Below are 13,348 nucleotides of genomic sequence, written 5' to 3' on the forward strand. Positions count from 1 at the left end.
AAGTATTCATAAATACGAAAATTGGGAGCCACGCTTGCATCGCGCTATAAACGGATTTGCGTTGTAACGGATCGCCTCGCACCCTCCAGCTTCAGAGGATGCCCTCTTGTTCTAGCCTTTCTTTCTTTGGAATATGCTTCCCTCCTGTACTTTGTTGGATCCCTTTTGTGTGTGAGTTTCCATCATCTCCCCCTCTAAGCTGTACATATTATTAAGGTTCTCTAGTAATTTTCTAATGAGTATTTAGGTCCTCTTAACCTTTTAATGCACCCTGATGACCTACCTGGCACACCAGAGGCACTTATAACGTACCAGGCACGTTATGGGCACTTGCTTGTTTTCTATGGGGTGTTCGGGTGGAGCCCCCATCCCTGTCTATGTACGCCAGGCCTGAGCGCGTCATGTGATAGCTCCTGGGGGTTAAAGGTTAAAAGCAACATAGCTTTTTTTGCTTTGATAAATCTGATGCCGTTATTTGGCCCAGATTTGATATAGAGACTTTGATACACCCTCCCCCTTTTTGTTTAAACAAAATTGTATTACACAATGGGACCTTGTTGACGGGGTTGTGAAAACGTACAATAACGTTCAGTATTTTTGCCCTCCCAAAGCATGACCATCAAGCAAAGGAAATATATTCCCCCTACTCTATGGTAAGAAGCAGGATAGTACAGGCATCTGTGTCTCTGGCATTACCGCGCTGCTCATCATAATATGGTCATACTGAGGTCGATTGGCGACACTTAAAGGAGCAGTTCCTCCTATCTGCCATTTTTTTTTCTTTTACATGGTTGGGACTAGTTGGTCCCCCATAGCCAAACTCTCCTATATTCAGCTCTGGGAGCCCCTAGATTCCCAAAATAGTGACCGGTGAACTTGCCGGGTTTAAACCCCCCTTGGGGAAACAAAATGGCTGCCAAATCTCCGTCCAAAAGGAAGCTGCAACATCATCGGTGGCAGCTTCCTATTGGGCAGCCATTTTAAATCCCAATTAAAAACCAGGAAGTAATACCGGTAACGTAACCAGAAAGTATCTCTGGAACCAGAGGGTGCCCGGACCTGAAAATAGGGCAGTTCTGAGGGATTCCCCTCTTCCAATCCTGTAAAAGTGTGTGCGTCTGTGTACTATATCATATCATATAACCAAATGCCTCCGTCTCCATTTTGTATTTCGGCAGCTGGCAAGGCGCGGAATGGGTATTGTCCTGATCAGCAGATCCCCAGAGAAACTTGATGTGGTTGCCCGTGAAATCAGTGAGTACTCTTCCTGTGACGTGAAGCCGTGCTTTTTGTTTTCATTTCGGAGGCTTTCCGGTTCGCACGTACACTTGCGAAGAGAAGTAAAAGAGCGAGCGCGTACAATGTTGGCAGAACTGTGCAAACGCCATTTTGAAAACCCAGCACTCGATCTGTTCTGTCATGCAACAATTATTCTGGAGTGAGGAAAAAATACTATTCTCCCCCTGTTGGAAATAAATATGGATTGATATCTATAGATATATCTATATCGTCTGTTTATTATCCTGTAGAAATTAAGCAAAAAGAGTTGCACTCTGAAATAGTGGTGGCGTGTTTGGTATTGTTTAACCTTGAGAAAGGTCTGCTCTGTGTCGCTCGAGAGAGAGAGAGATCTCATATGTATTTCTCTCTTGTACTTAATGTTCTCTGTCTCTTCCTGTATCCTTTCTATGTCTGTTTTTACCCCTGTGATTTAACCCTTCCCCGGTCTCTCAGACTGCGCCTCCAGCTGCACTACTTGAGGCCCCGCCCACCTACGGAGGCTTTGCAGAGGAAGGGATTTCCCCTCTGTGCTTCCTTCCTGCATCTCAGGGCCCCGCCCACCTGCAGAGGAAGGGATTCCCCTCTGTGCTTCCTTCCTGCATCTCAGGGCCCCGCCCACCTGCAGAGGAAGGGACTCCCCTCTGTGCTTCCTTCCTGCATCTCAGGGCCCCGCCCACCTGCAGAGGAAGGGATTCCCCTCTGTGCTTCCTACTGCATCTCAGGGCCCCGCTCACCTGCAGAGGAAGGGATTCCCCTCTGTGCTTCCTTCCTGCATCTCAGGGCCCCGCCCACCTGCAGAGGAAGGGATTTCCCCTCTGTGCTTCCTACTGCATCTCAGGGCCCTGCCCACCTGCAGAGGAAGGGATTTCCCCTCTGTGCTCCTTCCTGCATCTCAGGGCCCCGCTCACCTGCAGAGGCAGGGATTTCCCCTCTGTGCTTCCTTCCTGCATCTCATGGCCCCGCTCACCTGCAGAGGAAGGGATTCCCCTCTGTGCTTCCTTCCTGCATCTCAGGGCCCCGCCCACCTGCAGAGGAAGGGATTTCCTGCTGTGCTTCCTTCCTGCATCTCAGGGCCCCGCTCACCTGCAGAGAAAGGGATTTCCTGCTGTGCTTCCTTCCTGCATCTCAGGGCCCTGCTCATCTGCAGAGGAAGGGATTCCCCTCTGTGCTTCCTTCCTGCATCTCAGGGCCCCGCTCACCTGCAGAGGAAGGGATTCCCCTCTGTGCTTCCTTCCTGCATCTCAGGGCCCCGCCCACCTGCAGAGGCAGGGATTCCCCTCTGTGCTTCCTTCCTGCATCTCAGGGCCCCGCTCACCTGCAGAGGAAGGGATTCCCCTCTGTGCTTCCTACTGCATCTCAGGGCCCCGCTCCCCTGCAGAGGAAGGGATTCCCCTCTGTGCTTCCTTCCTGCATCTCAGGACCCCGCTCACCTGCAGAGGCAGGGATTCCCCTCTGTGCTTCCTTCCTGCATCTCAGGGCCCCGCTCACCTGCAGAGGAAGGGATTCCCCTCTGTGCTTCCTTCCTGCATCTCAGGGCCCCGCCCACCTGCAGAGGAAGGGATTTCCCCTCTGTATTTCCTTCCTGCATCTCAGGGCCCCGCCCACCTGCAGAGGAAGGTATTCCCCTCTGTGCTTCCTTCCTGCATCTCAGGGCCCCGCTCACCTGCAGAGGAAGGGACTCCCCTCTGTGCTTCCTACTGCATCTCAGGGCCCTGCCCACCTGCAGAGGAAGGGATTTCCCCTCTGTGCTTCCTTCCTGCATCTCAGGGCCCCGCTCACCTGCAGAGGAAGGGATTTCCCCTCTGTGCTTCCTTCCTGCATCTCAGGGCCCCGCCCACCTGCAGAGGAAGGGATTTCCTGCTGTGCTTCCTTCCTGCATCTCAGGGCCCTGCTCATCTGCAGAGGAAGGGATTTCCCCTCTGTGCTTCCTTCCTGCATCTCAGGGCCCCGCCCACCTGCAGAGGCAGGGATTCCCCTCTGTGCTTCCTACTGCATCTCAGGGCCCCGCTCACCTGCAGAGGAAGGGATTCCCCTCTGTGCTTCCTTCCTGCATCTCAGGGCCCCGCTCACCTGCAGAGAAAGGGATTTCCTGCTGTGCTTCCTTCCTGCATCTCAGGGCCTGTCTCCCTGCAGAGGAAGGGATTTCCTGCTGTATTTCCTTCCTGCATCTCAGGGCCCCGCTCACCTGCAGAGGCAGGGATTCCCCTCTGTGCTTCCTACTGCATCTCAGGGCCCCGCCCACTTGCAGAGGCAGGGATTCCCCTCTGTGCTTCCTTCCTGCATCTCAGGGCCCTGCAATGTGCTGCCGACCAGGGGATGGGAGGTGGGGGGAGGGTAGGAGTAAGGAGAGTGGGCTATAGCTACGCTACGCTCCTGGTTTGCCGGTTCTGTTATAAATCTGTCACAATCCTTATGGTTTACCTAACTAAATGGGTGCCTCAGTCGGTGTAACTCAGCAGCTACAATGTATCCTTATATTACTAAAGTAAAATGATCTATTGTTACAAACTGTTGGGAACATTTGCAACAAATTATAAAAAACAGGAAAGTGTTGCAAATATCTTGCACTGTTTGGGAGGTGGGTTAAAACCTGGTATAGAAATCAGAGGGATGCTTTAAACCCCCACTAAAAATGTCATTGAGTTTAATAAAAACAGCAGTCACAATTATCGAATACTACATAACTGATTTATTAAAAATAAAAAATAAAATAAAAAGATTTCACATGTTTTGCTGCTTTGAACGACATCATATTTAGAATAAGTGAATGTGTGCACTTTTCACCGCAATGTCACACGGGGTTTCTATTTTGGCGAAACGTCTTAAGCCCAAAACATTGTCTAGGGAAAAAAACAACTCCATTGTGAACTTCTAAAATGTGCCTTGTGCCATCCACAGACTCTGCAGTTACTGCCTCAAACTGGTGTATATTTTCATATGTACGGTCACCCAGGTATCTTTTAAAGAGAGACGACATGACTGGTGAATGCAGGTTGTTGTTTGTTTTTTGTTTTGTAATTAAGCTTGGGAAGCAGCAAGGTTTGTTAAATGTGATAAATATTCCACCTCTATCTCCTTCGTAAAATAAATCCAATGTATGACACAATTTATACAATTCAATCATACAATTCTATCCAGGTGTATGCTAATGCCAACTTGAACGTTTTTACAGCTACAGATACATAATTACTTTTCTTTCTGTGATTCTATCTATGTGTATGTTATCAGCGGGGCTCAACTCAAACCCCCTCCCCCCCCCACCTCCACCCCAACAGGTCAGGTTTTCAGGAAATCCCTGCTTTAGCACAGTGGCTCAGTCGAAGATCCCATTTTATATATATATATATATATATAAATGTTCTTTGGACTTGCTTTTTGGCATACTTTTTGGTAGATTGGCCTCTTCCTCCTCGAGCGTATCCATTTCTTTCCAATATATGGATTTTTGCTTCTCTCGGTGTTGGGACAGAAAAGTGACAAATGACAGAAAACATCTCAAATGTTTATGTAGTTGAGTCTTTAGTATATTTTTTTATATATATATATATATATATATATATATATACATATACATATACATATACATATACATATACATATACATATACTGTACATATACATATATACATTTTTCTACTTCTGAGCTGTCAAATGTATCTATTTATTATCATGGCTTGTCATATTTTCTTACATGCGTGCAGGTGACTTATGATATATTGTTTGTTTCACTGTATGTGGAGAACTTTCCAAGAAAGAATTTCAATAAAAGTTCTGGAAAATGTACATTAAGTGTAGGCAGCCGGATTTGACCGATGCAATCTGTTCCTTTTTTAAAACAGGGGTTCTCTGGACCCCCCAATAAGTCAGGATATCCCTGCTTCAGCACAGGTGGCTCAGTCTTTGACTGAGCCACCTGTGCTGAAGCAGGGATATCCTGAAAATCGGACCTGTTGGTGGGTCCTGGGGACTGGAGTTGGGAATTAAGGGAGCGTCCTGTGCCTGCCCTCGTTACTGCGTCCTGTTACTGCGTCCTGTTACTGCGTCCTGTTACTGCGTTCATTATAACTTGCCAACTAAGTTGTGCTCATTAAATGTCACGTTTACCAGGAGGCACGATCTTAGGTAGTACACTCAGCCGACGTGGTCAGAGAAGCTGGGAAATCTTTTGACGGCCTCTGCGTTTTAATAAACTCCTGTGTTCCTCCTCCTCTTGAAGTTTTTGTAATAAGCTAGTCGTGATATGACTCATAAAATAAATCTGTACTCCTGTGTCTAAATGAATGTCCCTCATGGTTATGCTAATCAGTTTATTTTTAGCTCTGCTGAAAGGCGGCATCTGCCCAGATGTTGGTGGCTTGATGGAGAAATGGATCGTATGAGCCTATGCATTTGTGTTGCCATTTCTGAGGGGTCGGTGGTGTTTGCAAGCACATCTGTTAGTAGGAGACTTTCCGCTCATGAGAGGACCTGGGGAAAATGATCGTGGCGACTCGTTTTACATTCTCTTATCCCCCTAAGGCTGCGATTTTTAGTGCCGGCATGTGGCATCGCGTGCACGCGAAACATGCACTGCGGGAGGCGTGGCTGTAACGTCACACGAGCGGTTCACCCTCAATTGGCTGAAACGCTGACGTGATGCGGCCGTCGCGCTACAAAACAAATTAATTTGTCTCCTCACCAGTCTGTCGCTCGTAGCTCGCGCGCACTGTGTGCGCCTTCATTGGCCACCTTTCGTTTGTTTCGGCGTCGCGCATACACGCCAGTATAATCCCGGCCTAAAATCCCCTCTCCTGCTACGAGTTACACAAACTGCTGCATTGCTTCACAACGCCATTCCACACCAAAATAGCTGTTTTTCGACTCGATATGTAGACGGCGTCACTCCGAGTGGTGTCTGTTTCTACTGATGGAGAACAAAGGTTTAAGAGTAATTCCAACTCTCCACTAACATGATTCTATTTTTATTTTTTTTAATCTGATCTTCATAAGTTTGTCAGTTATGTCAAATAAAAAAATCCTTCAGATTTGTATTACGGTTGTTTTGGCTTACCCTTGCTGTGGTGGTGGTGTCGTCGGTGAGTACGGTTTGCTGGGGCTCGTTCCCGCCTAACTCTACATCCTCCAACATTTGCCTTTCTGACTTAAACCTGCGTATCCGTCTTCCTCTCTACTGACTCACCAACTCTCATCTTGGGGGACTTCCGCGCCCACGCTGATACCTCTGGCTTTCATGTTGCCACATCTCACTCTCACTTCCTCTCTTGGCCTCCAACAAAGAACTGCATCCTGCACCCACTTGGACGGACACTCTCTTGACCTCTTCTTGACTAAAATCCGTTTTGTCTCATTTTTCTCAATGTCTCCTTTCCTACTCTCTGATCATAACCTAATATCCGTTTCCCCATCATACATTCTTTACACGCGCCCCATGTCTCTTCGCTATATTTACAACCTGCGTTCTATGAACCATCAGTCTTTGGAATCCAGTTTCAAGTCCAAATCTTCACTGCCACCATCCTGTGACCCAGGCAACCATGTCACAATTTACAATTTATTCCTTACCTTCTCACTAGATCAGTAAGTTCCTACTGTATGCCGAAACTCACTGCGCTTCAACCCACAACCCTGGCTAAACACTCCCTTTCTGCGCTCCAGCACTCATTCTGCTGAACATCTCCTGGATGAAGCCGTACTGTCAAGCACAGTCAACGACTGAGCCACTTCTTGACTCACCTGTGCTGAAGCATGGATATCCTTAAAACCTGACCTGTTGTTGGCGCTTGACGGTTGGAGTTGGCCACCCCTGTGCTAGCAGATTTCCTTCACGAAAAGTTCCTCCTGTCTTGCTGGAACGCTTCTTTCTTGCTAAACAGCTACGTTATCTCTATTATAAACTGGCAGAAATCGAACCCACACCACATCTTCTCTGTGTTTGACTCCCAGTCTTTGACCTTCCTGCCCAGCATTCCCTGCTCATACCACACCACACCACTTTGCTGATTATTTCAAGTGCAAGGTGGAAGCTATCCACATAGGAATCCCCTTTCACACCTTTCCATTCTAATCCTCCTACCCTTTTCTCAGTTACAGAGGAAGACCTCTCAGCTGCTCTTCTCAACCTCCACCACATGCAACTTCTACTTCATTCCCTCCCATCTCCTTAAACCTCTTCGCTTCTGCCCTCATCCCCATGCTCAGTCATTTCATTAACGCATCTTTGTCTGGCACTTTTCCATCTCTTACGTATTCTAATGTCCATCCTGTTGAGAATAACATCCTTGACCCTGGCTTCTCTTCTGTTACCCTGTATATCTTGCCTTTTGCCTCTGCTTCTGGTACGCCTAATTTCTTTACGCATACTTCATTTCCAACAACTCCCATAACCCACCTCACCCTCTTCCAATAGGGCTACTGCACAGCATACTCAACGGAAACTGCGCTCATCAAAATAGACAATGACCTCCATATGCCCAATCTCTTTGAAACAACTCCATTCTGATTCTTTTTGTCCTCTCCTCTGCTTTGAATAGTCTTGACCACCCTCTTCTCCTATATGTTCTTCTCTTGGCATCTGTGGCACTGCCCCTTTTTTGTTATTTTCCTCAGACTTCTCTTACAACTCCATCAGTGTCTCCTTTGCCAACTACTATTAAAGTATAATTACTGGTGTAGTCACTAGTACTCCTTCCTGGGTAAACAATATGGCCACCAAATCTTGCAGGATCTACAGGCCAATGGGAAGCAGCCGCGTCATTTGTGGCTGCTTCCATGTTGGATTCTCCATGAGGAGCACCAGCACCGACATGGGTGGTTGTTTCGGGAAACCTAATCAAAAGCATTTCTAGCTGTGTCTGGGAGACTGAGTAGGGCCCATTTGGGGGATGAGGGGGGAAGAGAAGAAAGGGCGAATAGTGCTCTTAATGTACATATAATAAGATAATAAGGACTCCAAAAAATCAATTCACATCGTTTGGGACAAATTAACACTTGGGGTGACGTGTTATGCTGGAACAGTGACGCTGCCTGACTGCAGAAGACCAGAGTCGGTGACCAAGCGGTCAATCACCGTTCTGCCCAAAGTCATGCCCCATAATGCCTTGCACAGTCCTGTGCAAAGCATTGACTTAAGAGTAAAGATTAACCGCTCATAACGCTGTTCTGCTGCTTTCCTTCCGGCTCAGAGGTATTCAAGGGATTCTTTTAATTGACTGACAGAGGTGAATATTTTTGAACTCGGCATATGACTGCCACATATCTGTGAGTGGGCCTTACCATGGTGTTCCTCCATTTTGAGAAGACGAATTGATGCAAATCGGCAGGCAAAGGCTTTTGTGCGAAACGCATGAATCATTATAGAGAAGTTTTCACATCACGCATGAGCTAAAGAACTGATGGGTAATTCCCAGCATGCAGTGGCAGAGTAACAGATATACAGCTGTATATTCTGCTTACTCCCATTCCCTAAGTAATACCAAATTCAAAAGCTTCTGGTTCTAAGATTATATAAAAAAATTAAAAATAATGCGAGTAGGAAATTGCCTCATTGCTGCTCCAGCCGGCAGAATGCGGTTAACAAGCTTTTGAAGAAAAGTTTTTTTTTTTTAAGTTAGATCTCTTGGAATTATTTTTATTTATTTTAACAAATGCTCCTGTCCCCCCGTAAGATGAAGGGAGACGAGCGAAATGGATTCACTGCAGCATATGCCATTAAGGATATTAAGAGCACAAACCCACAGCAGCCATTCTGTGTATCGGATGAATGATTCTGCATGAATGGGCCAGCGGCTTATGCGAGAAGCTCCTGCCTTTTTTCCTTGAATGGAAAGGAGGATTGTGGGATTGCAGGGCGCTCCTCTGATCTTTCTCTGAGTGATTGTAACCCAGTTTGTGTTGGGAGGGCTCCTCCATGGGCAAACCAAGGATCTAAGATGATATGCAGCAGGGATGCTAAACGCCAGTTCTTAAGGCCACTCCCTCTCCCCACCCCCCAAACAGGACAGATTTTCCGAACATGCCTGCTTCAGCACAGGTTGCTCTAGATCAGGGAGGCTCAACGCCAGTCCTCAAGGCCACCCCCCTCTACCCCCCAACAGGTCAGGTCTTCAGGATATCCCTGCTTCAGCGCAGGCGGCTCCATCAGAGGCTCAGTCGAAGACTGAGCTTCTGATGGAGCCACCTGTGCTGAAGCAGAGATATCCTGAAGACCTGACCTGAGGGGGAGGACTTTGAAAACTGGCATTGAGCATCCCTGATCTAGACCAGGGGTAGCCAACTCCAGTCTTCGACTGAGCAACCTGTTCTGAAGCAGGCAACCTGAAAACCTGTCCTGTTGGTAGCTCTTGATGACTGGAGTTGGCTACCCCTGATTTTCTAGAGTTTTTGGGGTAGATTGAGTAAGGTCTGTTGTGGGTTAATGCCCCATAACAGGCATTAGCTGGCATTGAGTTACCTGTTGGTGGGCATTACCCCATAAAGGGAGCTTAATGAATTGCCTTTGTTTCAAGACCAAAGGGATGCAGTTTTTGTGCAAAAATATCTGCACCACATGTATCCCCAAAAAATGGCATTGAGCAATATGATTTATTTATTTCATATCCAACGCAACGTTTGATACACAAGGGCACATTTATCAAGTGCCGACACGGGTTACCGCACCTGTTCCAGCGTTAACGCCCATTGCAGTCTTTTTGGAGTTAACGCCAGAACCGGTGAGGTAGCCCATGCGAGCACGTGATGCATGTAGACTTGTATTGGAAGCTCGCGTAATCTGTGTGTAGCATTGTCAGTTTGTGGTGTAGACATTCCTAAGTGTGTTAGACTTGTGACACCATTTATTTTAGTGTATGCGTTGCGTCTCGGGTCATTGACTGTCCAATGGATGCATCTTTTTAACCCTGGCACTGGGGCACCATTACTTAACCTTTTCACTGCTAGAGACCTGCAGAGCAATGCAGGAGTTTAATTGGGTCTAAAGGGTTGTGCTTGCTTCGCCAAACTCTGGAAGACTCCCCATGGAATGATTAAATTGGAATTATTCTTCAAAAGAGGCGAACCTGTCTGAAGGGAAAGAGGCTGGGTGAGCTGTCTCTCTATCACAGAGCCCTGGAGATGCAGGCGGACAGTCCTTAAATAGCCTTCATCCTAACGAAATCTATACGTAAATCATCTCCTCTTCCTCACAATCATCTGTTTTCCAAGGCGGCGTTCGTACCGCATGCTCGCACGCGCGCCACGAGTATAATCGCAGCCTAAGAGGGCAAATGCGAATAAGTCTGTGATTACCAATGTTTCTACCCAGACAAAAATAGTGTCTGTTGATAATAGTATGAGGTGATTTGCCATGGACACGCGGTGCTGGTCTTGGCTTTTTATAGCCCACTCTGTAGATGCAGCTTCCATTGAGGTGCCATGTTTACCTATGTATTGTTTCTTTTTTCTTAGGAGAGAAATTCAAGGTGGAAACCAAGACCATTGAAGCAGACTTTGGGAAACCGGAGGAAATTTATAAGCGGATTCAGGCGGGGCTGGAGGGCCTTGAGATTGGGGTTTTAGGTAAGTTTTCGGTTTGATTCCACAGGCCGGGTAAGTGAGCAAAGATGTTTTCCTTTCATGCGCAACACACTCATACACTTCTACTTCTGCTGTGTCTAAGCCTCATACCAGCAGACCACTTGGATTGTAAGCTCTTCCGGGCAGGGCCTCCCTCTTCCTAATGCTGGCATTTACTTGTTGCGTTTATCGCCATTGTACAATGTTTACCTTGTTGTATTGTCATTTTGTAAAGCGCTGCGTATGCTGTTGGCACTATATAAATAAAATGATACATACAGATGTAGCCAGGAACAGGTGAGCACAGGCGGCCCAATCAGTGCCTGCTCCAGCACAGGCGGCCCAATCAGTGCCTGCTCCAGCACAGGCGGCCCAATCAGTGCCTGCTCCAGCACAGGCGGCCCAATCAGTGCCTGCTCCAGCACAGGCGGCCCAATCAGTGCCTGCTCCAGCACAGGTGGCTCAGTCTTTGACTGAGCCTCTTGATGGAGCTGCCAGTGCTGAAGCTGGGGCAGGTCAGGTAAAGAATATCCCAGCTTCAACAGAGGTGGCACAGTCAAAGACTGAGCCACCTGTGCTGAAGCAGGCACTGATTGAACCACCTGTGCTGATGCAGGGATAGCTTGAAAACCTGACCTGGAGTTGAGCCCCCTGGGTTAGACCATGCTGTACAACAAAAGACACAAATTCCCAATGCTACATCCAATGTGACAAAACACATTAGTTTAATACTTCAGTGTTAGTATTCTCATGAATAAGGGTCATTTGGTTAAACCCTTTGGCCAAAGCGTTATAAGCCTGCAGCCACGTCACGGCATGACCAGTATGCAGGTCCTACAACTACCTGTGAACATTCTCGGTTAGCTCTGCAGTGGACCATGCTGCAGTTGCATTGCACATGTACATGGAATATGGTTTGGAAAATACCCTTACTCAGAAACCGATGTTTGGTTTGTTTCCGGGGATACTGTGGCTTTTTATACCGTTATTTGCACACTGCCCTGTGTAATGCTGCACTATTGCTAACCCTCACTTCTTCCCACACCCTGGGGTGTGTGGGGAATGAAATGCACGGTGCTGCTGCGAGCACACCACAGTCATACACTAAACGGGGGCGTCAAACATTAACAAGAGACCGGAAAAGCGGGACAGTCCCCTGCACGGAGACCAGCCGTGGTTTAACCAAACGCTTTGCCCAGTCTCAGCGATTCCTGGGTAACATTCGCTCTCTGTTCTTTGGGTTTCTTAAATACATGAAATGCCATTAAAATCCTGTTTCCTTTTCCCCGGGTTGCGAGTGCCCATTTGTCTGCACTTTTTAGACTGCTTTGGGGAATCTTCCGAAGAGTTTAGATCTGGCACTAAACTGTTTTCATTCTGCGCAAAAACTGCACCTTAGCAGCTGCTGCCACCTAGTGTCAGTTGTGTGTATTGTTCTCAACTTGCAGGATAAATGTTTTACGATTTTTAGTCTGCAATGTTTAGTGATAAGTTTGTGCCGATATACATATAATCTATAATGTTTTTGCACTATATTTAGTCTTTTTGGCACTTCTGTTTTTTCTAACCTCTCTGTAGCTCACACTCAGCACATATAGAGTCTACACGTTAACCCCTTGGGCGCTGCATACATGTCATGCATCTCATGCTATTGACTAGATCAGCGTCTTGTTTCCTCTTCTCTCGACGCAGTGCAGGAAACCCAAAGGACACCATATACCATTAGTAGCGTGCGACTTGCGGATAGGGTCACCTGGACGTGACTGCAGGCCCAACATGTGTTGGCCAAAAGATTGAACTACAGAACCCATAATTAGGACAAGAAAAAACGTATAGAAACGAACCAACTAATTTGTCCTGTTGGGCGTGCACTGGGGCTTCCCTTATTACTGTTGTATTTTTGAGGTGTTTGAAAACAAGCGTGATACGGGACAGGCTTCTAACGCACACGAAACAGCAGCTTGCTTATCGTGAATGTGAAGCATACAAATCCTACTGGAATTAGTCCTGATTATTTATTTTGGTTTTTAATGGATCCCTCATCTGGTTTTTTTTTTGTTTTGTTTTTTTAGTGAACAATGTGGGGATGTCTTACAACTACCCAGAGTATTTCCTTGACATTGCAGACCTAGAAACCGTGAGTCGCATATACGCATGCATCAACTATATGAATAACCCAAAAGTGACCCCATCATCTCTAATATTTTGGGCTAGGTGCAATAAATATACTAGATGTACTAAAATATAATATGAAATAGTGAAGATGTTTAGGCCATAGGACAATAAGAAATATTATACATTTAGTGTAGCTGCCTGCTTAAATGGACTTTACCTTGACATGGTTAGCAGATTTTGAATATTTTGTATTTTTTTTTTGCTCTAAGGATGCAACCAAATGTCTCCTTTTTGTTTAAAAGATTTGGGAGCAAAATGTAAAAGTTTAATAATAAATGACAATTTATTCTCCGTAGATTTGAGCTTTTTTGTAGCGATTGTCAGACAGTTAAACCGAAATACA

The 13,348-nt window shown here is 46.6% G+C and overlaps 1 protein-coding gene across 3 annotated transcripts in view; it reads left to right on the top strand.

Annotated features, from left to right (window-relative positions):
• The window catches only part of HSD17B12 (hydroxysteroid 17-beta dehydrogenase 12), a 63,065-nt gene that overhangs the window by 22,085 nt on the left and 27,632 nt on the right, over positions 1 to 13,348 (top strand). For 2 of the 3 annotated variants that reach the window (XM_075567235.1, XM_075567237.1), the window contains exons 3-5: positions 1,179 to 1,254; positions 10,723 to 10,833; positions 12,903 to 12,967. In XM_075567235.1, coding sequence (XP_075423350.1) covers positions 1,179 to 1,254; positions 10,723 to 10,833; positions 12,903 to 12,967 — 252 coding nt within the window. The remainder of the gene's footprint in view (positions 1 to 1,178; positions 1,255 to 10,722; positions 10,834 to 12,902; positions 12,968 to 13,348) is intronic. The other variant, XM_075567238.1, reaches the window with a different exon arrangement.

This window comes from Ascaphus truei, chromosome 12, assembly GCF_040206685.1.
Source record: "Ascaphus truei isolate aAscTru1 chromosome 12, aAscTru1.hap1, whole genome shotgun sequence".
NCBI lineage: Eukaryota > Metazoa > Chordata > Amphibia > Anura > Ascaphidae > Ascaphus > Ascaphus truei.